The 25535-nt window shown below is 36.5% G+C and overlaps 1 protein-coding gene across 1 annotated transcript in view; it reads right to left on the reverse strand.

Moving 5' to 3' along the window:
* PRKDC (protein kinase, DNA-activated, catalytic subunit) overlaps positions 1-25535 on the reverse strand; it is a 242091-nt gene that overhangs the window by 207305 nt on the left and 9251 nt on the right. Inside the window, exons 8-21 of the mRNA XM_059394562.1 lie at positions 19844-19899; positions 19730-19760; positions 19003-19160; positions 15738-15884; positions 14021-14185; positions 13388-13556; positions 13032-13081; positions 12296-12421; positions 10708-10860; positions 8873-8988; positions 8381-8540; positions 7549-7635; positions 6994-7113; positions 6417-6576 (exon numbers count right to left, since the gene is read on the reverse strand). Coding sequence (XP_059250545.1) covers positions 6417-6576; positions 6994-7113; positions 7549-7635; positions 8381-8540; positions 8873-8988; positions 10708-10860; positions 12296-12421; positions 13032-13081; positions 13388-13556; positions 14021-14185; positions 15738-15884; positions 19003-19160; positions 19730-19760; positions 19844-19899 — 1698 coding nt within the window. The remainder of the gene's footprint in view (positions 1-6416; positions 6577-6993; positions 7114-7548; positions 7636-8380; positions 8541-8872; positions 8989-10707; positions 10861-12295; positions 12422-13031; positions 13082-13387; positions 13557-14020; positions 14186-15737; positions 15885-19002; positions 19161-19729; positions 19761-19843; positions 19900-25535) is intronic.

Below are 25535 nucleotides of genomic sequence, written 5' to 3' on the forward strand. Positions count from 1 at the left end.
CTCCTCTTTCTGCCTGCCTCTCTGCCTACTTGTGAGATGTCAAATAAATAAATAAAAATCTTAAAAAAAAAAAAGAAAGGTCTATTTTGTCCAACAGAAGTACTACTACCCTGGCTTTTCTTTTCTCTTCATTTCCAGTTGCATAGAGGATCTTTCCATCCCTTCACTTTCAGTCTGTATGTCTTTTTGTCTTTTGGTCTGAAGTGAGTCATTACAAGCAGCACATTGATGGGACTTATTTAGTTTGTTTTTTTTACTTCATTCACTCTCTGTCTTTTGACTGGAGCATTAGTACATTTACACTTAAAGTAATTATTGATAGGTATGTACTTATTGCCATTTTGTTCATTGTTCTCTGGTGTTATAGTTCTCATCCCTTCCTCTTATTCTCCTCCCTTGTGATATGATGACTTTACTGTTGCATTTGGGTTCCTTTCTCTTTATTATTTGTGTACCTATTATAGGTTTTTGAATTGTGGTTACCATGAGGTTCCTAACATCCTTTGTATACAGCAGTCCACTTTAAACTGACATCATTAGGGGAGCCTAGGTAGCTCAGTCGATTAAGCGTCTGCCTCTGACTCATGCCATCATCTCAGGGTCCTTGGACTGAATCCCACATCAGGTTCCCAGGTCAGTGGGAACTCTACTTCTACCTTTTCCTCTGCCCCCACCCCTACTCATGCTCTGTCTCTACCTCTCAAATAAATAAAATCTTAAAAAAAAAAAAAAAAAAAAAGATGGTCACTAAGATATAACAAATTCTAAAAGTAGCACATTTTTACTACCCCTAATGTTTGTTTTTACTACTTTTGTTTTCTAACCTTCATATTAGCTTTACAAGTGATTAATCCACTACTTTCACTATGTATTTACCTTTACTAGTGAGATTTGTACTTTTACATATTTTCTTGTTACTAATTAATACCCTTGCTTTTCAACTTAAAGAAGTCCCTTTAATGTTTCTTGTAAGGCCTGTTTTATAGTGATAAACTCTGCTTCGGTTTTTGTCTGAGAAACCTCTTTCTCCTTTAATTCTGGATGATAACCTCACTGGGAAGAATATTCTTGATTGTAGTTGTTTTTTGTTTTTTCTTTCTTTTTTTCTTTTCATCATTTAAAAAAAATCATGCTCCTCTCTTCTGGCCTGCAAAGTTTTAGCTGAATAATCAGTTCATAAACTGGGTTTTCTTTCTATATAATTAGTTGCTTTTCTCTTGCTGCTTTTAGGATTGTATTGTTATTTGTTTTTTGCCTTTTTAATTATGTGGCTTGCTATGGACTTCTTTGGGTTCCGCTTGTTTGGATCTCTCTGTGTTTCTTGGACCTGGATGTCTGTTTCCTCCCGAAGGTTAGGAAAGTTTTCAGCCATTACTTACTCAAGTAAAATTTCTGTCCCATTGTCTATTTCTTCTGGACTCCTGTTAGTATGCTTGATGTTGCCCCAAAGAACCCTTATTCTTATTTTTAAAAAATTCATTTTTCTTTTCCTGTTTCATTTGAGTAATTTCCAACACCCTGTCCTTACCACCCTGTAGTAATTTCCACCTACCTGTCTTGCTACCACCCTGTCTACACTGATCCATTCTTTTATATCATCCAATCTGCTGTCTGTGAGGGCTGGCTATGACTGTTCTGGGCACACTGGTGGTGGGGCTGCCCCTGCAAGGCAGGAGTTGATGGTGGGGAAGCAGTCCTGGCTGAGGCTGCCTACAGGATGTGATGGGGTTGGAGCCTCTTGGGGTTGAGCAGCACTGGTCTGGGCCAAAGTCATCTGCCAGTACAGTGGGGTGGGAGCCATTTTGGAGGGGTGCCTTCCAAAGTGGGCAGGTTGCATAGGGCTGGTTCACAAAGGAACATCAGGACAGGGTGAATGGTGCCAGCAAGACAGAGTTGTAAGAGCTGGCATCCATCAACACTTCCATTCCCAGAGAAAGTTCCTACATAGCCCTGCCCCTCCAGCACACACTCTAAAATCAGCTAGTTACTCTCCTTCACATATGGCCTAGGTGTTTTTCAAACTGCTTCCTCTGTGCTCAGTCTCAGAGTGAGTGAGTCTATATATAGGCCCTTTAAGAGTGCAGTCTTGGTTTTCCATAGCCTTTCAACTCTTCCAGAATTGTCTCAGTGGTTTTGAAAACCATGTATCATGGGGTTCACCTTCCTGGTACATGTTCCCAGGAAAGAGGTGCCCAATATAGGCCTTGAACCCTTTGCTCCTCGGGGAGAACCGCCCTCCTGTTTGTGGGTCTTTGCACTGGGGATAAGTGTCTTGGCCAGTCTTCATGTCTGCCCTTCCTGTCTCAATGTGACTTTTTCTTTACCTTTAGCTATAAAAGACCTGTTTTGTTAGTCCCAGGTCATTCTCAGAGAGAGGTGCTCTATATGTGATTGTAGCTTGGTATGTCCGTGGGAGGAAGTACACTTAGAATTCTTCTACTGTCTTGATCCTTCCCTGTGATTATCTTCTTTTGCTGACTCAAATTATCCCTAGTTTGGCCTGCAACTTTTCTCCATCATTCTTTGAACACTTTCTTAATTTCCCGATGTCTCAGAAAATACAATATTCTAGGTCTATCTTGTATATTCCTGGTCCCAAGCTGGAGCCAATCATCTCTCCAAAGAGTACTAGTTTCTTTTATTGTACGGTGACATTTAGAAGCTACAGTCTGGGCAATAGGTTTGCTCATTACTATTAAGGTATCACTACTCCAAGACAGGTCCTTTAAGTGGACTGATCGGAAGTATATGCATGTATTTTACACACTTACACACACACACACACTTTCATCTCTATTTCTACCTTTACTTAACCATATATGTATGTATGTGTGTTCATGTGAGAAAAAGACAAAGAAAGAGAGAAAAAGAGAGAGAGGGAAGGAAGGAGAATGACTCATTCTCACAGATACATCCACTGGATGTATCTCACAGATACGTCCACTTCCTATCCAATACCACAGGGTTCACTTTAGTTTTCTCTATTTGTAACTCCCCTCTCTAACAAAGGGAAACCCAGTTTCCATTAACCTTAATCTATTTATTTGATCAATCCCCCATATGTCACATTCCCCATCCTGCTTTAACCCCCATGCCTTATAAGGCTGTCCCAACATGTGGGTGCCCCCCACCCTGCTCCAGCTCTAACACCCATGCCAGGCTGCCCCTCAGGGCTGTCCTCATGTTCCTGGGGAGCACTACTGCAATGCTAACACCTAACTTCCTCTGTACCACCTGAAGGTCTTAGGACTGAATCACTTTAGGAAGAGAAGAGGAAGAGTTTAACTCCCACCAAGTGAAAGCAGTCAATTTATAGTCAGGAAAATATGAAGCAAAAACTCACTAAGCAAAAGGTCAAAATGAACATGACTGGTAATGGCACCAATTACTATCATGATGCTGTGAGGAGTCCACAGCATCCGTTCTGGGTGTTTCATCAAAACAGCACAACTGAATCCTATTATGAGACATCAGACAAGCCTACACTGAAAATACATGGCCTATAATCTTCAAAAAATGTCAACATTATGAGAGCTAAGAAAGGGTGAAGAGATACCCACATTCAACGAAGCTAAGGCACTATGACTATTAAATGAAACATGATCCCAGACTGAAATCTGGACCAGGAAAAATACAGCTATAAAAGAAATTAATGGGACAACTAAGAAATCTACATATGGACTATAGATTAGAAAAGAATAATGTACCCATGTTATTTTTCTTGATTTTGATAATGATACCAAGGTTATGTAAAATAATGTCCTCATTCTTAAGAAATACATATTGTGGGGCACCTGAGTGGCTCAGTCGGTTAAGTGACTGACTCTTGGTTTCAGCTTGGGTCGTGATCTCAGGGTCACAGGGTTGAGCCCTACATCAGGCTCCACACACAGCGCACAGTCTGCTTGTCCCTCTCTTTCTGCTCCTCCCCCTGTTCAAGCCCTGTCTCTCTAAAATAAATGAAATCTAAAAAAAAAAAAAAAAAAAAAAAAAAGAAAGAGAGAAAGAAATACACATTGCAACATTTAGGCATAAATATCCATGGTTCCCGGGATCATAAGGGGTTCAGGAAAAATAAAAGTCATGTATAAATACACACACATGTGTTATCTTGTAATACAAGGAGAGTACATGTAACAATAAAGCACAAGGAACAAAATCTTACTTGTGGAATCTGTGTAAAGAGTATACAGGAGTTCCTTTCACTATTAATGCACCTATCCTGAAACTTTGATCATTTCAAATAAAACATTACTAAAAAGAGTAGTTGTGGGGCCACCTGGATGGCTCAGTTAGTTAACCAACTGCCTTCAGCTCAGGTCATGATTCTGGAGTCCTGGGATTGAGTCCCACATTGGGTTCCCAGCTCCATGGAGTCTGCTTCTCCCTCTGACATTCTCCCCTCTTATTCTCTCTTTCAAATAAATAAAATCTTAAAAAAAAAAAAAAAAAGAGTAGTTGTCTTTAAGATTATGGATTTTCTTTTATTTGATTTTACCCATTCTCTGTTTTTCCCATCTTCTAATAATCTAGAATACACATATTATGAGTAAATCATTTGCTTAAAGGAATCACAGTATCGTCCCTTATTAATTTAAAGGAAACATAAATCTTTACCTTTTCTCTTAAAGATTTTATTTATTTATTTATTCGAGAGCCAGAGCATGAGTCCGGGGAGAGGCAGACAAGAGAGGAAGAAGCAGAAGCAGACTCCCTGCTGAGCAGGAAGCCTGACACAGAGCTTGATTCTAGGACCTTGAGATCATGACCTGAGCTGAGGTCAGACATCTAACTGACTGAGTCACCCAAGGACCCCAAAAGAAACATAAATTTTTTCAATGAGCTAACTGACAGAACTAAATTCCCAAAAGCAAAAAGTACCATTTGTTACTAGACAGAATCATTTTTTTAAAATTAAGTCCATGTAGGTAGGGGCACCTGGGTGGCTTAGTTGTTAGGTGTCTGCCTTCAGCTTGGGTTGTGATCCTGGGGTCCTAGGATCTAGCCGTGCATCAGGATCCCTGCTTGGTGGGAGGCCTGCTTCTCCCTCTCTCACTACCCATGCTTATATCCCCTCTCTTGCTGTCTCTCTCTCTCTCTGTCAAATAAATAAATAAAATCTTCCAAAAAATAAACTAAGTTCATGTTTTTTTTAGTGATTTACTCAAATAGCAGCAATCCTTACATAATGTTAATTTTAAAAGCCTAAGTAAGCTATAAACATTAATTAGCTTATATATATATTTGTCTCTAAATAATACTTGTTATTTCTAGCATTTACAGAAAATCTCTCAAAACTGTGACTCTTCTTAAATTCTGAATATGCATTAAGGGTGTCATAAAAGCCAGACTCAATGAATAAAATGTGTCACAGAACTTCCACCCAATGTTTCCAAACCAAAACTTAAGCTGAACAAAAAAATGATTTACATAGGGGTGCCTGGGTGGCTCAGTGGGTTAAAGCCTCTGCCTTTGGCTCAAGTCATGGTCCCAGGGTCCTTGGGCTCTCTGCTCAGCGGGGAGCTTGCTTCCCCCCTCTCTCTCTGCCTGCCTCTCTGCCTACTTGTGATCGCTGACTGTCAAATAAATAAACAAAATCTTTGAAAAAAAAAACAAAGATTTACATAGTTTTACAAATTAACCTAATTTTTCACTTAATTCACTTAATTTTTCATGGCAGTAATATTTAAATTCTTAGCAATATTTCAGTGTCTTTCTCCTATCTGAATCTTTCTTTTTGCTCCATCTAATAACAATGTCCATCTTCATTCTGGTTCAAGTAAATCTGTCCTCCTAAACTCTAATTAGTATTTTTCTTTGTTCCTTTAAATTAATAAGATACTGTGATTGTTTTAAGGAAAGGATTTATCTATTCATAAATGTGTATTCTAGATAATTAGAAGACAGGGAAAAACAGAGAATGGGTAAAATTAAAAGATTCTTTTTAATCTTTTCCCAAACCTATTTCTACTATGATAATTCTTCAAAACTGGCTAACATTAGTGATTCATCAATTATATTTGGAAAACCAGTAAAACTCAACAAAATGTAAAATTAGTATTGAATTTTTAGTTTTAATTCCCATTTAACAATTTATTTATTTATTGCAAGGCAGTGTATTAGGATTTATTAGGAGTTCAAGATACTAGAGATAGAGTTCTTGCCCTTGAAGATTTTATAAATCTTGGTAGGATGTAAGTGAGTAAAATGAAAAACAGGTTTAATACCTCAATTATATGTTCCAGTGTTATTTATGTCCCAATTATATTGGCTATTGGGAAGATAACAAAAATATCAATCAAACATATTTTAGATATGTTCAAATTTCAGAAGTTACAAAAATACAAATAGTCCTATTAAAATTATTACATTACCATTTTATTTAAGATACACATCACAATTCTTCTAAACCTTACCTGATAAGGCTGAAGTTTTCAGATATCCATCAAGGCTGGGTAAAATGTCTGTATAATGGGGCTGAATTACATGTTTGCAGATGTAAAGTGACCATTCTTCTAGGGCATTCAGGGCTACTTCTGCCAATGGGGTATAGCTCAGGCCCAGTTTAAAAGCCATCTATATATTAATACAAACAAGGTAAAAAACTGAAATGCAGAGAATTTAACATTTATAGAAAAAAACACCAATTAGTTTTGGTTTCTAATGAATAAACGCTTCTACTGACAGATACTGCTAGAGGTGAGTAGGTGCATTCCAGGTCATGCTTGGGAAAACAAGCACCACCAGTCTATGTAGTTGGTGTTATACTGCAGACTTTTAATACACAGGTTTAATCCTCATGTCCACCTATAAGGGAAGCTTTTAGAGGCCAAGCCAAGTATCCTAAACCCCAAAGCTACTAAGTGGCAGAACCAGAGGTGTTTTATGGGTAAGCACCAACCATGACTGCAGTGGCAAGACCTTAATACTATGTTTTCTGGAAAACATAACATTATGTGAAGAAAATGGATTTGCTGAAGACAACGCATCTACCTGCAATGCAGGAACGTAGGCTCTAATATCAAGTTCAATGATGTCATGTGGCAGGGACAGAATAAAGGTCAAACAGGAGGCCAAAAGTTCATCTTTGTATTGCTTCATTTTAATCGATACCTTAATAAGAAAGAAGAGTAATAAAGTTCTATGTACCTGGAGCCTATAATTTGAAAAATCATTAAAAAATATTTACCCTATTCTCCAATACAAAAAGTGATCATGCAGCTTTTATATGACACAGCCTAGTTTACAAATTAAGGTGATCTCCAGGAAAAGTTCATTTGTTGAAGTACTTAGTTCTTATTATAAGAGAGCTAAAGAATCCATTAGTTTCAAGTTGACATCACTCAAGCTGTATCATGAAAACTCAGGGACTTTTGAAACACAGTGATTTCCTCTATTAGTGTTTCTTAATCCCTTAATCCCAATCTGGATTAAGCAAACCAATTTTTAAGTAATTAGACAATTTATGATCACTAAGATTTTTTTTATCAATATACTTCCCTTTTTAAATAGCACATGATAATACTGCATATATCATTTAAAAGTTACCTCTTTACCAAATTTTGCAAGTAAAGCAAAGCAAGAATATTTTTCTGGATCCTCAGGAGACTGTGTCTGACTCTTCAGACCAACTCCCTATTGAATAAAGCAGTAAATCAGTAAAGTGAACAATAATTATGGATTTGTATTGTCCTAATCTAGCAGTTCCCAATCTTACTTCTAAGGGGTGAATTCATTTTCACTTTGCAAAGGTCTTCTGCTGACAGGGAAAAAAATTGTTCCCAATAACACTTAAGGCAGAGGTCAGAGAGAAACAAGGCATAAAATGGAAAAAGAATAGCTGGTCAAAAGCCAGAGGCCTAGCTTAATCTATTACCCCTTCCCTGTCTTCCAACACATACACCTATGACCCAAGAGAACTATTCATCTTCTAACTAACCAGCTGGACCCCTCATAATTGACTATGGTCTCAGGTATACGAATTTAGCTATCCTCAAATGTCACTAGTCACCAGAGGACCTGGGTGGTTTGTTAGCACAGATTGCTCAGCCTTGCCCCCAGAGTTTCTGATTAGGTAAATCTGGAAAAGGCACAGATTTCCCAAGTAATGCTGATACTGGTCCTACAACCACACTTTGAGAACCGCTATTAATCTAACCTTATTAGCCAGGTGCTTGTAAATCAGAACAGAAAATGCTATTAATTAACTTTTTTAACAGTGACATTCAATTGCCACTCATGCTATCAGTTTTTAAAAGTATGTAAAATAGAGATTTTTAAAACTGCAATACACTATAATCTTTTATAATGCCTTTATACACACTCATGCAACCTAAAAAAACACAAGAATATTCAATGTTCCCAAAAAAAAACCACTTACCTTAAAATATTTTATTTTCTTGGCATTTCTCATAGCAACAGAGAGCAATTTGTAAAAACCACTGATGAGAGGCAACCGTGTAGACTGCAAAATTAATTCATATGCAAATGAATGTATCCATGGCTCAAAAAATTCTACATGTTTCTCAGGAAGAATCTCTCTGTAAAAACAAATTAAAAGCTTAATGTAGAATTTTTGTCATATATTTTTATTCAGCTTCAAAATTATAAGGGATATAATCAAAAAGGTGTATGATTCCATTACATAAACATTTTCATATTCCTTTTTTTCCCCTACCTTAGCATCTTGCAAAGAGAAAAACAATGGTAACTCTAAGCTGGAATGTTTAAATATATTTTAATGGTTCATATAAGCAAAGTTAGAGTTTAATTCTTTTAGTATTTCATTTCATACATCTACATAAGTGGTTTTCCTATCCTGTAGCCAGAAGGGTGATTCCCACCCTTAAATAATTAAAATTTTTAAAAATACCTGCAAAATTCCACCAGGTTAATGAAAGCTGAAAAATCTTTGGGTTTAGCAGGATGGAAGTTAGCCGCTGGATCTGAGGTCGGGATCACCCAAACACCAGTAGCTTCATTTTCATCCTTAAAAGGAGATTTACCCAAACAAACATTGTATCAAAGTGAGAAAGGTATAGATGGGTCCTCAATTAAAATGACAACAAATAAAATTTAAGAAAGCTGACAGAGCTTGCGGAAAACATTAAAGAAAAGGACACATAGGAAGTAACAAAGTGAAATGATAGAAGAATGGTACAAATACAAAAATATAAAGGGGGTGGCTATAACTTCTTGAAGCACTGATGCTTTGACAGAGGTAAAAATTTAGAACACAGAAAGTATCAGGAATGACTTGGAGGTTTCAAGCTGAGAAACAGAAAAAACTGACAGTGTTAAGTATCAGTAAGTTACTATGAACATACTGCACTTGTGTTATGAAACTCAGGTGGTATGTTAAACAAGCAGTGAGAAATACAGACTGGGGAGCACCTGGGTGGCTCAGTCTGTTAAACAGCTGACTCTTGATTTCAGCTCAGGTCATGATCTCAGGGTCCTGGACCAAGTCCTGGGTTGGGTTCTGTGCTCAGCTGAGTCTGCTTAGAGATTCTCTCCCTCAGCCCCTTCCAACTTGCATGTACACGTCCATTTTCTCTTTCTCAAATAAACAAACAAATCTTAAAAAAGAAAGAAAGAGAGAAATCCAAACTGGAAGCTATAAAGGAAGGTAAGGAGGAGTATAGGCTTACTTGGGAAATGCTCACAGAAGTGATCACTGACATGCTGGAGATGATGTAAAAAGGTCAGAAAACAGAAGAGAGCAGAGAACAAGAAGAGAAAGAAGTGCAAGAAAAGCCACTGAAGACAAAGAAAGTGACAAAGACGTGTGTTCTAAGAAGCAGGTTTGTTGGCTGACACAGTTCCAAGAAGCCCCTTTCAGCAAGTTTTTCAATGAAATTATTTTAGACATACACAAAGCATAAAAAGCAATATAAGACACACTGGTGTTCCCATTAACCAGCATAAAAAAATAGAACAAAACAAATGCAATACATTCAATGTGAAAAACGGCCTTTTACTGCTTCCTTTATTTATCCTCTGCATATCCACCCCATGATCTCTTGTCTAACTTCACAGTATTGCAGTGGAAGTACACACGTACTAACAAGCATAATCTAATCTAAGAAAAAAAATTACGGAGCTAAAAAGCAAATTAGACGTTTTCCACTAGAACTCAAGCCCTTCAACACTACTGTCATTACCACAGTGTTTTACTAAAACTTGTCCTCAGATAAGAGCAGAGCAGCTTCTAGCTGGCAGCCTTAGAACATGACTTACCTTCCATCCATGCCAAGAAATCTGGGTACAGAAAAAAAAAGAAGATGTACTCTTCCTTTCCTGCCTATTGCCTATATTCTATCTCAAGAATACATTTACTACTCTGCACCTAGGCTTTGGAGTTTCCTTAGCTATAAACAAGAGGAATCCTAGGTTTCCCTATCCTACTGCAAAAAGTCACCTTTACATAAAGATCTGACTCTTTACCATTGCTAAGAAATGAGTAACAAGTCTAGTAAATAACTTTTTAAAAAATAAGTGGTTTTAAAATATTAAACATATGAATTACTTTTTGACCAAATCTAGGGATAAAATTTTCTACACACTTTGCTATTCAAATAGCAAAGTATCAATGACACACATGAATGCCACTACTCTACAAATGTGGCATTTTCCCCTGGATGCTTTCATACAAAGAGAAGCTGGTATAAAAATGATGCAAAATTATTATTAACAAAAACTTCTAACCTCGTGTCCCCCAGCATTCTGTTTCTCTAGTGTAAGATCCAATTTCTCAATAATCTTCAAAACTGATTTGACAAATTCATCGTATAGCAAACGATTCAGATTTTGAAGGGAGGAATTCACAAAGAAAAATGCTTCATCCGCTAAAAGAGAATCCTTTAAAGAAAAATAATAAACTTCAAAATTTTATGCAAAAAAGTATCAGTATAAGCATTACAATGCATATGTGTATATGCATATTTAGTAACTACAGAAGATTCACCTGGAAGTTTTCAAGCTACAAAATGTAGACACTTTGCTAAATTAGGACAAAATCATTTCAGTCAGATATGACCTACCCAGGCATGTAACAGATACTTACTAAGTAGAGAGTAGCAAATGAGATTTAGGTCAAACCTTGTCAAAACGTTTATCTCACTTAATGTGTGTGTGTGTGTGTATGTGTGTACAAACACAGTTATATACTATACACACACATATATTATGTACTTATGTTTGTAGAAATACATATGCATATACATTTATATATATATACACACATAAATTTGCATGCATGCACATATATATACACATGTAAACATACATGCACGTGAATAAATATACACCTATACCCAGAATGGATTTTAAATGTATAATTTATCACTTCTATAAAAGTGAAAGTATTCTATTTCAAAAATATAGGCCAATTAATCTGCCTTTACTCAGTCAAATTTCTATGGAACTTGGCCTCAAAATAAGGAATATCTGATGTCACACATAAGAAATATAGTAGGTAAAATTATTAACACTACTATACTATTTTACCTCAATACGAAAACAACTAAAAACTTCTAAGATTTTTCACAGGATAGAAATCATTTATGGACAAAAATTGTTTTTCCTAGGCAGAACCAGACTTAAAGTTGACATCAGAGAAACATCTACCAGAAGCATTAAGCAGGAGGCATTATTCTAATCACAAATAATGTAAATAACTGTGCACCAATCTTCCTCACAGCTACTGAATCAGTGAGATTTAGCTCTTTTTAATCTTCATCTTTAATATATAAAAAGAGAGTAGTTCTTCCATGGTGACAATACTGTTATACTTTTGTTACCTAAGAGGCTGGATCTCTTAGGAAGAATAACTTAGCATCAAACATACTACACTGGTTACTCACGGATGAAATGAGGACTCAGCTAAGGCAATTACTAGGTTTACATGAGTTCTATGGTTTTGCTCTTAACTTATACCATTTTAGTTTTTTATTACTCAAATTACTTTTTAAAAAACAATGGAAAAGTTAGTAAAATTTAATTCTAAAATAAGAAAGGTTTAAGAGTGGATGCCTGGGTGGCTCAGTGGGTTAAAGCCTCTGCCTTCAGCTCAGGTCATGATCCCAAGGGTCCTGGGATCGAGTCCCACATCCGGCTCTCTGCTCAGCAGGGAGCCTGCTTCCTCCTCTCTCTCTCTCTCTCTCTCTGCCTGCCTCTCTGCCTACTTTTGATCTCTGTCTGTCAAATAAATAAGTAAAATCTTAAAAAAAAAAAAAAGGTTTAAGAGTAAAACTAGAGAGACTAATTAGAGGAACTTTAAAATAGTCACTTTTACCATCATCTGATCACAACTCAGGAGACTTCTAAAAAGATCCAAATAGTCTTTATATGTGGGCATTTTCCACTTGCCAGTTCTAACTTCCCCTGATGCACGACAGTCTTCAGATTCAGACTCAACACCCTAGGCAGGAAGACAACATGGCAATATTTACTAGTGGATTCACAAAACAAGCACAGCTGCCAGAAAGTTCAGATATTCAGAGTCTTCTAAGCTAAAACCCCACTAGTAGGAGACTGTAATTTGAGGAAGATAGTATAGCATGAAAGGATAATTAGCAAGCTGAAGAAGAAATCATATTTTTTCTAATAGGGACTAAAATAGTGATGCAAGAACAAATATTTCACAGCAATACCCAAGGAATGTGTTATGAGTCATTTATCTCACTTTCCTGCTCAGGTCAATCTTCCACCTCATCCTAGTTCCTATAACTTCAAGTAAACTAAGATATGCCTTCCATGACACACCTAAGCATTTTGCCTCAGAGTTTCAAGACAGAAAACATTCCCTTCTTATAAAAATGTATAAATAATAATAAAGTTACATTTAAGGATGTTCCACAACTTAAGAGAAGTTTATTTACCTGGCATTATGTTCTACATTTCTCAAAATGTGAGGGATGGCTAATAACTAAAAGAACATTTTTGTATATTCATGGACTAAAAACCCCAGTATCACTTCTAACTTCCAGTGACAAAAGACTAAATACCAAAACATTAGATTCAGAGTTTACCTTTTGAAGGATCACTGGCTTAGAACATATTCTGATTAAACCCTGATGCACTGAAAAAAGAAAATGAAAACAAAAATAAAGGAAACAACAAAAAGTAAACCATTATTTCACTGAATGTAACTATACCTCTTAATTTTTTTTTTCCTTTAAGTTTGTTATTATCTTTAGTTTAAAATTTTGGACTATTAAGATTCAGAAGCAAAAGGAAGAAAAAAACAGATGGAAAAAGGAGGTTTTGATCCACCAAAACATGAGTTTTCCAAGAGCCATCAAAAGATATGAAAGGTATCTATATCAAACAACATATTAAGTATTTCTTTCATCATCATAAAAACAAGGGTGAGTTGCAAACTTACCCACGGTACTGATGCAATTCCAAAGAACTGGTCCTTTTCCCCCTAAGGCTAGGAAGACTTTCACTATGGCTTTACAACACACTGACTGCATTTTTGGACTATACTGTGGGAAACTGTCTATCTGTACCACCATGAGATGTTCCAGAACTGGAGTATACACCTCAGGAACCTATCAGAAATGGAGAGCAAACTACAAGTTAGAGGAGGGAATAAAAAATATATGAATAACACAAATATCCAAAGTAATTACAACTCAAGTGGACAAATATTAGATAAATAAAAAACCTGGCTTAAATCTGATCTACAAATAAGCTGAACACTTACTGTGACTGCCTAAAAAAATTAGAGTAAAGCTGTCTGAATGATACTTAAGGTGAAATTCTATCCCAAGCAGTAATCTTAATCTCTTAAAGATAAAACAGATTAACAAATAACTTTTCCTGCTTTGAATAACAAGAAGTCAAGTTTCCTGACAATAGTTCTATTAACACAAAGTACTAATTAAAAATGTCACATTGATCACAGTGGTGCCTGTACCAAATACATACAATTCATACGACTCCATGAAATAATCTAAAGAACTGAGATTAAATAGTTAAAACCGTGCTTGGTTTAATGAGTTATTTCACTTACTGTATCAAGGTAAAGCAAGACACTTGCAATAGACTGGAGGAAACTTGGCATGTGGTAAACGTGGTCATCAACAGTGTCTATCTGGGTGAGGAACAGCTGCTTGCAGCGCTGAATGAGCTCTACGTACATGAAGTCAACATCTTTTGCATTTACAACCTTGCAAGGCTTTCAGAAAGGTAAACAAAGGTCTATATCAATGTTATCAACGTCAAAATAATGGCATTCAAGGTGTCATGTTAAGTCATGTGATTATAAGCTGAATAATTAAGCTTTTTAATGGAGATGAAAGTTATAAAATACATTTCATAAAAATGCTTTTAAAAATAATCTGTAATTATATTCTAAATATGCATTTATATACAAAAAAATATATTGATGGACGACTATTCTAGATATTGCTTAAATGGTAGCTATCAAAGACAAATGAGATGCAGTCTATGCTCCATGAGGCTGGTCACCTAGAGGGGGAACCTGAGAACTCAAAGCTAGAATATGCTACTACACTATGCTACACACTACACCCAAAGCAATCTTTGTAACTCACAAATCTGATAATGCTATTACCAGCTTCAGATTTTTCAAAGGCTTCTCTGGACCTTTAATCTCATCTAGCTTCCCTGAGGATTTGACTAGTTAATCTTTTTAGAGTCCTCTCCCTTTTTGTCTATCATGCTCCAGCTACACTGTGAACATACTCTAACTACAGTGAACTAGCTGAAGTTGTTGAGACTATAGTGTATAAAGTTGAAAATTCCATGTTCTCTTTTACCTTTGAGCCTTCTCACATACTGGTTCTTTTGCCCTATATATAATCAAAGGAGCCAACAGAGACAAATGAAGATGAAGATTAAAAAGAGCAAGAGGAGGAAGGATTATTTGGAAGCAAATGAAGAAATGATCAGAAATGGAATCAGTAGTGAGAGTAGAAAGCTGGGAACAGGGACTCTCCTCCCTGGAAAAAGGGAGTAGACACTGACGGGTAGCTCTTGTAGAGAGGTAGCAAGTAATTTATTCTGTAAGGTAGAAGTCGCAGTGATCCACTAAGAGGGAAAGAACTATAGTTACTATCAATATTCTTTTTTATGCTTATTTTGGTTTTTTAGAGAGGATGAGGAGTGACAGAGAAGGGGGGAGAGGGAGAAAGAGAAGCTTGGGCAGGTTCCACACACAGAGCCTAACATGGGGTTCCATCTCACAACGCTGAGATCATGACCTAAGCGGAAATCAAGGGTCAGACACTCAACTGACTGAGCCACCCAGGCACCCCATCGATATTCTTAAATACACTTCTGTCATAAGAACATCTTTCTAAAACACTGAGTGATACCAACTAACTATAATTTTACTTCATAAATAAAGGATAGCATAGCACAGTAGAAAAAACATGGTGTTTCAAGTCTTCAGGCTTGAATTTATATCTTGGCTCTGTCAATTATTAACTGAGTGTCCTTTGACAGTTACCTAATTTCTCTCTGTCTCAGTTTCCTCATTTGTAAACTGGAACAATAGTCCTAAAAGCCTATAGGTGAGTTATGAAAATTTGAGATAATATGTATACAGAATCCTAGTACATAGCTGGGATTGAATAAACAAGTTAACAATAAAGCAAGTAACAACAATATTGTCACAAGTGTGAGATGCTATTCAAAAATGTAATAAATTATATTCCTTTAAACACTCAAAATGAAACTAAAAAGAATAAATCAATGAGCCATACTCCTGCAAAAAGTCCATATCCACGAATTGCAATGGATAAATCTTTGCTGTTTGAATCCATGTTCCTGATGATTCCATAGAATTGCTCCATAAAGTACTGTAGCTTACTCTTATGCATTTCCGCATCTTTTGCCACCATAAAAGAAATCTGCAATTGCATAATATTTACTTTTTAGAAATATTTAATAGCAAAACAAAGGAATCTATTAAAATGTAAAAAGGCTAGAATTATTTAATTAGATATTATCAATGCGTTGTCATAATTCTATACAATCACTTTTATTGATAAAGAATTACATTTCAATTTACTTAGTCTGCATCAAGTTGAGAAAAGACACTCTCCTTATTACATGTGATGTATTTTTCCTAGAGAAAGGCACTGAAAGAGACCATTCCAATGCAGGAAGACAGGCACAAAAACCAGGTTTTGAATTTAGGCTCCCCGATGAACAACAGAAAGCATACTTAGAGTTGTGTAGTCCCAGTGGCTAGCGAGTTTAGAATTAAAAGACTCAATGTCTCAGTAGAGCAACATACAAAACAGAGCTCAGGACTTACAATCAGAAAGAAACACAAGCATCTCATCTTTCAAAAAAGTAAGCTACAAATTGTAAAGCTTGAATGAAGTGAGGCAAGGGAAAAAAGTACTCTGAGAAGCAAGTTGATCTCCATCTACCATACTGTGACAATAACCTAAATTTAAGAACTAATATAAACGTTCAAAAAATCATTCCTAATTTCAGCATAAAGACTGTCCACAAAGACAAGTAAGGAAAGAATCTAGATAATTATCAAAGGCAGAAAAAAGGTATCTACCTTTCACAGTCAACCTCCCAATATACACACCCTAAGCCTGCATGAAACCCCATTTATTTTAGAAGAATGGGGTATCATACATACTGCCTCAAAATCTCCTTCTTCACAAGTGTATCAGGAACATGTTCCTCAAGATGTTAGGAAACACCACCAACTTACTTAATCAAAGAATAGTTTTTCACTTTATGAATATACTATAATGTTTATAATTGATAAATTGTTTCTAATTTTGATTATTATGTTTTCAGCAAACATTCTTTTTATACATTATCAAATTGTTCTCTGCATATAGTAGCAAAAAGTTGGAAAGAATTATCCAACAGCAGAGGACAAATATGACTTAAATATAATTTTATCAGTTATACTGCCATTACAAATTAATCGTGCAGCTCTCAATGCACTATCAGGAAAACATATCCAACACAATGGAAAAATCATAAAGTCACGGAAATCATGAATGTTCCTTGAGAAGAAATGAAATGAAAGGAGGTAAGGTGGGAGAGAAAAAGGAGAGTAAGGAACAGAGAAAGAGAGGGGGCGGTCTAGGAGCAATGCTACAAAAATGGTGAGTCTTTTTTTTTCCTTAATGGTAAGATTTCAGAAGATTTTAAGTCTTCTTTGTACCCTTCTGCATTTTTTTGAATTCTATGCTGCTATCCTATAATGTTTATAAGAACTTTATAGAAATCTATGAAAAATTTCTTTCCCTCAGAAAAAATTTTTTTAAATTTACATACAATAGTCAAAATAATATTGGAAAAGAAAGAAGCTGGAAGACACCCACCACTTAATTTCAACACTTAACATAAAGCTAGAATACCCAAGACAGTGAGGTACTGATGTAAGGACAGATGAATGGAACAAAATAGAGAGTCCCACCAAATAAACCTATCAATTGCTTTTTTGAAAAAGATACAGAGGTAAGTCCCTGGGGGAAAGAAGAGTCTTTTCAACAAATGATGCTCACAGCTAAAATTAGGAGGGAAAAATCAACTTCCAACCCTTACTTTATACTGTACACAAAAACCAATTCAAAATGGACTACAGACTATAAAACTGTTAACTCTAAGACTTCTTGAAGAAAACTAGAAGAAAATCTCTATAACCATAAGATAGGCAAAAATTTCTTAGGACATGGAAAAGAAAACAGGTTGGAAAACTGGTAAACTGGACTTAAACTTTAAAACATCTGCTCTTTCAAAGATCCTGCTAAGAAAATATCTGATTTTTCAAAGATGCCATAGAAGAGAAATTATTTGCAATATTTTTAGAAAAAGACTTGTATCCCAATGATGTAAAGAACCCTCACAACTCATTTATAAAAAGACATACAACCTAATTTTAAAATAAGCAAATATATCTGAATGAATACCTCACAAAATATAAGGCTACTAAATACAGGAAAAGAGATCATTATCAACAGTCACCATGGAAATTCAAATTATAACCACAGTAAGGTAACATCATATACCCATGAGAGAGATAAAATTAAAAAGACCAACAATACCTTGTGTTGATGAAGATATGGGCTGAGAGAAACCCCCATGCAATGCTAGTGGGAATTAAACTGGTGCAACAAGCTTGAAAAGAGTTCAGCAGTTTCTTCTTATAGTTTAATATATATCTATCATATGACCCAGTAATTACACTTCTAGGCTTTTACCCAAGAGAAGTGAAAGCATATGTCCACACACACTCCATCACAATGTTCTTAACTATTTTAATTAAAATAGCCCCAAGTTGGAAACAACCCAAATGTCTATAAACATTCTGTGTATATCCCTGCAACGGGATACTGTCTGTGCTACAGTTCAGATAGTCTTCATGGAATAGTTTGTAAATTTAACTCCATTTAACTACCACAAACTTTTGGTGAATCTTTAAGAGTTTTCCAACAGAAACAACTCAACCAGCCTAACTCCATAACACCTGGCCTAAACAGCAGGTATTTCTAGATACCTTTGAATGCTCAGACCCACAAGTACATTCCTTCTAGCATTCTTAATTCTACAATCACATCCTAACTAGATGGAAAATACACAAGGGCAAATGGATTCTTCTTTTTCTTGAAGTAAGGTGAAACACAAACATCTTAATATGACAGCGGGCCCTCACCTCTCAGGAGATGTTTCCTCACCTCCACGTGGCTGCACCTGGCTCCAAAATCCCTGACTCCCCAGTCTTCCTTCCTTCTACCTCATCATTGCCATATTTCATGCCCGTTAGACTCCCTCAGGCTTGGCTCTGTGTCTATGATCAGATCTGGTATCTTCCTACCTTTCTTTCAGTCCTGATGCCACCCATGTGGCTGATTAATAATCAAGCCTTTTATAATTTAAATAATACAGAAGCTAATAGATCAACCTCTATTCATTTTTCAAATGTGCAGGCACAAAACTGAAATTTAATTTTTTGCATGGAAAAAAAACTTTTAAATCGAAGTTGAATACCTGTTTCAGAAAAGATTCCAGAGCTGAATGTGCAGCTTTTTTCAATTCTACATTTGTATGGCTACACCATTTTGACAATACTTCAAATAAAGAAACGTAGTTGTCCAGAAGGCAGGTGCTAAACTGAGATGCATGCAGGGTAAATAAGCATAAGCCAGCTGAAATTGCAAAAACCATGATATTTAAAATAGAACAACAGAAAGCAAAATAAAAAACTAAGAAAGCTTTAAGTATATATAAAAACTAAAACTGTTCAGGAAGATCCACTATCATTATACTATAATAACTTAGGGATCTTGATCAGAGTTCTAATACCACCAATCTTCATTTGAATCAATAGGCCAAGCTTTGCACAGTGGTAGTATCGTAGCCAATGAGGTTTATCTGAGGCACGATTATTAATAATTAAGTCGATAGGCCAATGTCCCCCAAAACAAAGTTCAAGAGTAGGATCAGGGTTTATTTAGATAAAGTCAGCATCAAACACTCTGGATCCCATAAAAGATGCTCTAAAGTAATTTTTTTTAAATCATGTATTCTAAGTGTGACCATCTAACCAGTTTGCACTCTAAAAACAAAGTCTCCAAGAGCCTCCCTGTAAGTAACTGTACATGAAACATCAGAGACAATATCATGCATAGGCTCACTCACAGTTTAAGCAAAAGTTTACTCAAGACATTAATTTAAAAATCTGAAATATTCCATCTTGTTAAATATACAATCTTACCTAAGGGTACCGCATATCTCTTCAGATCAATCTATTTAAAAAAAAAAAATTACCATCAATGTTCAACAATTTCAAGTCTCAGCAATGAAAGAATTAGAGTAATATTAATCCCACCTGGGGACGAATTGCCTTTAGTGCAAAATAAAAAATCTCCCTTGAAGTCTGGGGATCTGGAAAAAAAACAAAAAGAAGCCTTCACTACAAATCCCAACAGTATCATCTGACAAACCTCACAAATGCTTTACAACAAACAGCTTTATTTCATACAGCTCAAATGCAGGAATCACATCTTCTATCATTCATTTCAGCTGATGAGTTGCAAGCTATGACTGCTGCAGTTATTACCATAGTTAAGTAAGAAGAGAATGTGTAACAAGGACATGAGTTTCAATTCCACCTCATCACTTACAAGTTCTATTAGGTAATCTCTCAGGGCTTCAATTTTCTTATTTACAAAAAGAGACACTATATAGCCTCTTTGAGAATTGTATGGAGGATTATATAAGGCCAAGCACATGATCATTATCCTTACGCTACCAGGCTTTTATTTAGCACATAGTATACCAAATTACAAACATGAATAAAATATGATCTTTGACCTTAGTGAACTTGTCACCTAAAGATAAAACCACTATCCAAGTATATCCCAAGACTCTTATCCTGACCTACAGACATCACAATTATTTAACTGTCTCCCACCAGTATTCACTGCAGCTGTCCAGAAATTAAAAGCTTTACTCATCACTAACTTCTCTACCCTTGTTAACAGTGACTTGCAAACAGCAGAGGCTCAAGAATTGTTTACTTTAATCTAAAGGACTGATATATTTAAAAACTGAGCCCAACTGGGAAAGAAGATAGAGGGAAAAGGGGTCAGAGGTCAGCATGTCTGTAGAATAATGCCATAAAAGAGATAACTTAAAACTCCTTGTATCTAATATAAGAAGAGATTTCTTTTGGCTATTAGTATTCAGACAGGCTTTAAAGACAACGGCAGCATTGAGCTGGGCCTAAAAAGATGGAACAAATTTTTTAAAAAGGTCATTCTAATACTAATAGAAAGTGACCATGTAGATACAGGTGTATAGACTCAAGGGCATGAGGTACTTGCCAGCACACAGCTGGTTTAGAATGGGTGGACTCAGGTGAACACAGTGAGGTGCAGGAATGCAAGGGCCTGAGCTCTCAGTAGTGGGAATGGACACTGCCTCCGTGACCTTTGCCAGGCCCTGCCTCCCACTGTCTGCTATGTCCATCTCTGCTTTCTAGTTGACCATCTCGAGGAGCATGCTCTTGTATTTACTTTTTTATTGTGGTAAAATATATAACAGTATTTACCATGTTAACCATGTATAAGTGTACAGTTCGGTGGGGTTAAATACATATACATTGTTGTGTACTCACCACCATTCTCTCTACCCAAAATATTTTTATCATTTCCTACAGAAAGGCTGTACCCATTAAACATTAATTCCCCTGACCCCTAGCCCCTGGCAACCTTGATTCTACTTTCTGAACCTATAAACTTCCCTGTTCCTGGTACCTCATTCAGTATTTATACCTTGCCACACGTAGCATAATGTCCTCTAATCCACATGTTGTAGCATAGGACAGTGTTTCCTTCCTTTTTTAAGGCTGAGTAATATTCTGCTGAATGATATACTAACTTGTTTATCCATTCAACTGCTGATGGACACTTAGGTTATTACTCCCTTCTAACTATTATAGATAATATTGCTAGGAACGTAAGTGTACAGATTCTGGTATTTACTTCTAAAAACCCTCTCTTATCACCTTGTCTCCCTTCAGCTATACATGTCTTTGGTCTCCTCTGTTAAGATTTCTCTAAAGGGTTTTCTAAGATAGCCTCTACTTCCTCCCTTCCATTCCACCTTGTCTTTGCCCTACTAAACCCTTAATCTGCTCTGTCCAGCTTATCTTCTAACACTCAAATGAACCTTCGCGGACCTACACTACAGTTGGGGCCACTCTGGTGGCTTTGCACTGAGACTCTACCCAGAGCAAAGCACATTACATCCTTGCCCATCTCTCTGCACCTGCTCCCCAGCTAAACTTGCTCACACTCACAGTTTCACATATTACCTCTATGCTGAAAACTTCCAAACTTGTATCTTAAAGTCTAATTTCTCCTGCAAGACCCAGTCTCACATATACAACTGTACCCCTAACATCTAAGCTGAGATATTCTACAGAATCTATGGCTAAACATGTCCAAAACAAAAGCCAGGTTTTGCCTGAAACCTGCCCCACCCAACTTAAATACCACTGGACCACACTCAAGAGCAAAGTTTCTCAATCCTATACCAAAACAAATCTTACATCCAATAGCAGTCAGGTAGACCTCTGCAGAACATCAACTAGCCCAAACCTATTCATTAGAGAAAAAATACAGTTTCTGGAATAAAATTCCAGCTTGGAATGCCCTCACACACTGACCCCATATCCTGCGCAATCTCTCCCTAGGCACTCTGTGTGCCACTGTGCTCTAGACACGCCAGTTCTCTTGAACCCTTCTGACCACTGTGTGCTGGCTAGGTTTGAGGCCTGGGTACTTAATGGTCCCTTTAACTAGCATGCTCTTCTGAGCTCTTTCCCAGCTGTCTCCTTGCCATCCTGCAGGCCTTCTTAGGTTCTTGTTGCCTCCTCACAAAGAACTAGGAGGCTACATACATCCTCTACCTCTCCACACTCTGATATTCCTTTCAATGTACCCAACCTGTTTGCATCACTGAACCCTGAAATCTGTAATACCTTGTTCATCTATTTATTGTGTTTCCTCTACTAAACTGAGTTTATGACTGTAGGAATCTGATGATTCTGATCAATGAATCTAACACCTAATTCATCATTCTTTAGATAGAGGGCACCTAAGAAACACATACTGTATGAATGAAAACATTAGTATTAGTTTTTAGTGCTCAATGTCACAGGATTATGGGATGACAGAAAAACTATCAAAAAGTTTTACCAATTTTTGGTTATATAATTTACTACTGCTGTTGTAACTATCACAAAGTGGGTGGCTTAAAAGAAAAAATTTGTTACTATCAAGTTCTGGAGATGAGAAATCTGAAATGGGTCTCACTGAGGTAAAATCAGGGTGTCAATTATCATATGATCTCACCGATACGTGGAATTTCAGAAAGGATCATAGGGGAAGAAGGGGAAAAAATGAAATGGGATGAAATCAGAGAGGGAGACAAACCATAAGACACTGTTAATCTCAGCAACCTAAGGGTTGCTGGAGTGGAGAGCAGTGGGAGGGATAGGCTGGGTGATGGGACATTGGGGAGGATATGTGCTATGGTGAGTGCTGTGAATTGTGTAAGACTGATGAATCATGGATCCGTACCCCTGAAACAAATAATACACTATATGTTAAAAAAAAAGGCGGGGGTGTCAGCAGGGCTGTGTTCCTTTTCCACAGGCTTCAGGGGATTAGAATGAGGACATCACTAGGAGCCATTACTCTGCTACCACATCAGTTTTGTGACTTTGGGCAAGTAATGTCTTAGTTCTAGTTTCCTAATCTAGAAACATAGATATTATTACCCATCTTAGAGAGCTATTACTGGAATTTGCCTTGCAACTATTCTAGAATAGTCTTTAACAAGGGTAAATGAGCAAAAAGTGCAGGTATTTTTCTTAGGCTATACGTGTTCACTGAGTATCAATTAATACCAAACGCAAATACAAAGACAAATCAACAACATCACCTGCCAGCAGGTGCAAGTGACAGAAATAAACATAAAACCTGCTAAATTAAAAATACATCGTAGGAAGTGCTGTAACAGAACACAGAAGCCAGAGAAAGTGATCTCAGAGAAATCATTAAAGTTTCAAATGGGTGTTCTGTGAGCAAGAACCTGATGAAATGGGAAGCTGGTAACAATATGGGACAGATGAGAGAGAAAGCAAGAGATGAGAAATCACATAGAGCTACTATAACATCCTTGGTAAGCAACAGAGGGATGAGTAAAAATATTAGGTTGAAACATGCAATTGCTGTGTTTGTAGGTCAAAAATCATTGGATGGGCACCTGGGTGGCTCAGTGGGTTATAGACTCTGCCTTCAGCTCAGGTCATGATCCCAGAGTCCTGGGACCGGCCTTGCATCAGGCTCTCTGCTCGGCGGGAGCCTACTTCTCTCTCTCTCTCTGCCTGCCTCCCTGCCTACTTGTGATCTCTGTCAAATAAATATATAAAATCTTTAAAAAAAAAAAAATCCATGGATGTTGGAATATAAAAATACTGGATATTGGTATTTCATAAGTTTCAATTTAACTAAAGCAAACACACAGGAAGTAGAAAAACTTGGTAATTACTTGCATAGAAATGGTAAGAAATAGCAAATAGAGAATTTTTCGCCATTTAAAGAATATTTTAGGGTTAAAAGCTTTCATTGCTTTTTAAAAAGAAATGAATTTCATAATGCATACAATGCCATCCTAGCTCAACTATCCTCTAAAACTTTAATTTTGAGATATTACAAGGAAACATTGTAACTATAAAGAAAAGCATATTAAACAAACTTTAAAATTCATAGACAAGAATCTGTATCCTAAGAATTACAAAATGTTGATGGAAGAAATCAAAGAACAAATAAATCAACCTAAATAAACCTAAATAAACGGAGATAAACTGTGTTTATGGATTGGATAATTTAGCATAGCAAAGATGTCGGTTCTCTCCTGATTAATATACAGGTGTAATGCACGGACCATCAAAATTCAAGGAAAGTGTTTTGTAGATACAAACTTATTCTAAAATATACATGGAAAACGATAGCACTTGAATGATTTCATGGGGCACCTAGGTGGCTCAGTCAGTAAAGCCTCTGCCTTTGGCTCAGGTCATGATCCTGGGGTCCTGGGATTGAGCTCCAGTCAGGCTCCCTGCTCAAGGGGTGGTCCACTTCTCCCTCTGCCTCTCCTTTCCCCCCTGCCCCCACTGGATGTGCTCCCTCTCTCTTGCTCTCTCTACCAAATAAATAAATATTTTTAAAAAATAAGTAAATAAATTATTTCAACAGCAGTTCTTTTGGGGACACCTGGGTGGTTCAGTCAGTGAAGTGTCTGCCTTTGGCTAAGAACATGATCCCAGAGTCCTGGGACTGAGTTCCACATCAGGCTCCTTACTTAGGAGTCTGCTTCTCCTTCTGCCTGCCGCTCCCCCTGCTTGTGCGTGCTCTCTTTCTGACAAATAAATGAATAAAATCTTAAAAAAAAAAAAAAAAAGGCAGTTCTTTTGAAAAAGAATAAAATGGGAGGGCTTTACTCGATATTAATGCTTACTGTATAATTATAGTCAAAAAGATAGTGTGCTGTTGGCAGAGGGATATATACATAGACCAATGGAACAGAATAGAGACCTTGAGAAATAGAACAAACTCAAATATACACCCCAAGTAAGTTTTTACATAGGCACATAAACAATTCAAAAGTGATTTGGCAATGATTTCATGGACATGACAAAAACACAGGCAACAAAAGAAAAAATAGATAAATAGACTTCATCAAAATAAAAAACCTTTACACATCAAAGGACATAAAGGCAACCTATAAAATGAGAGAAAACACACATCACTTATTTGGTAAGGAATTGATATCTGAATACCTAAAGAACTCCTACAATTCAAAACAAAGTCAAATGATCCCATTAAAAAATTGGGCAAAGAACTTAAATTACATTTCTCCAAAGAAAATATGTAAATAGCCAATAAGCACATGAAAAGCCACTCAACATCACTAGTCATAAGGAAAATGAAATGAAAACCACAATGATA

Source organism: Mustela nigripes, chromosome 3, assembly GCF_022355385.1.
Source record: "Mustela nigripes isolate SB6536 chromosome 3, MUSNIG.SB6536, whole genome shotgun sequence".
In the NCBI taxonomy this organism is placed as follows: domain Eukaryota; kingdom Metazoa; phylum Chordata; class Mammalia; order Carnivora; family Mustelidae; genus Mustela; species Mustela nigripes.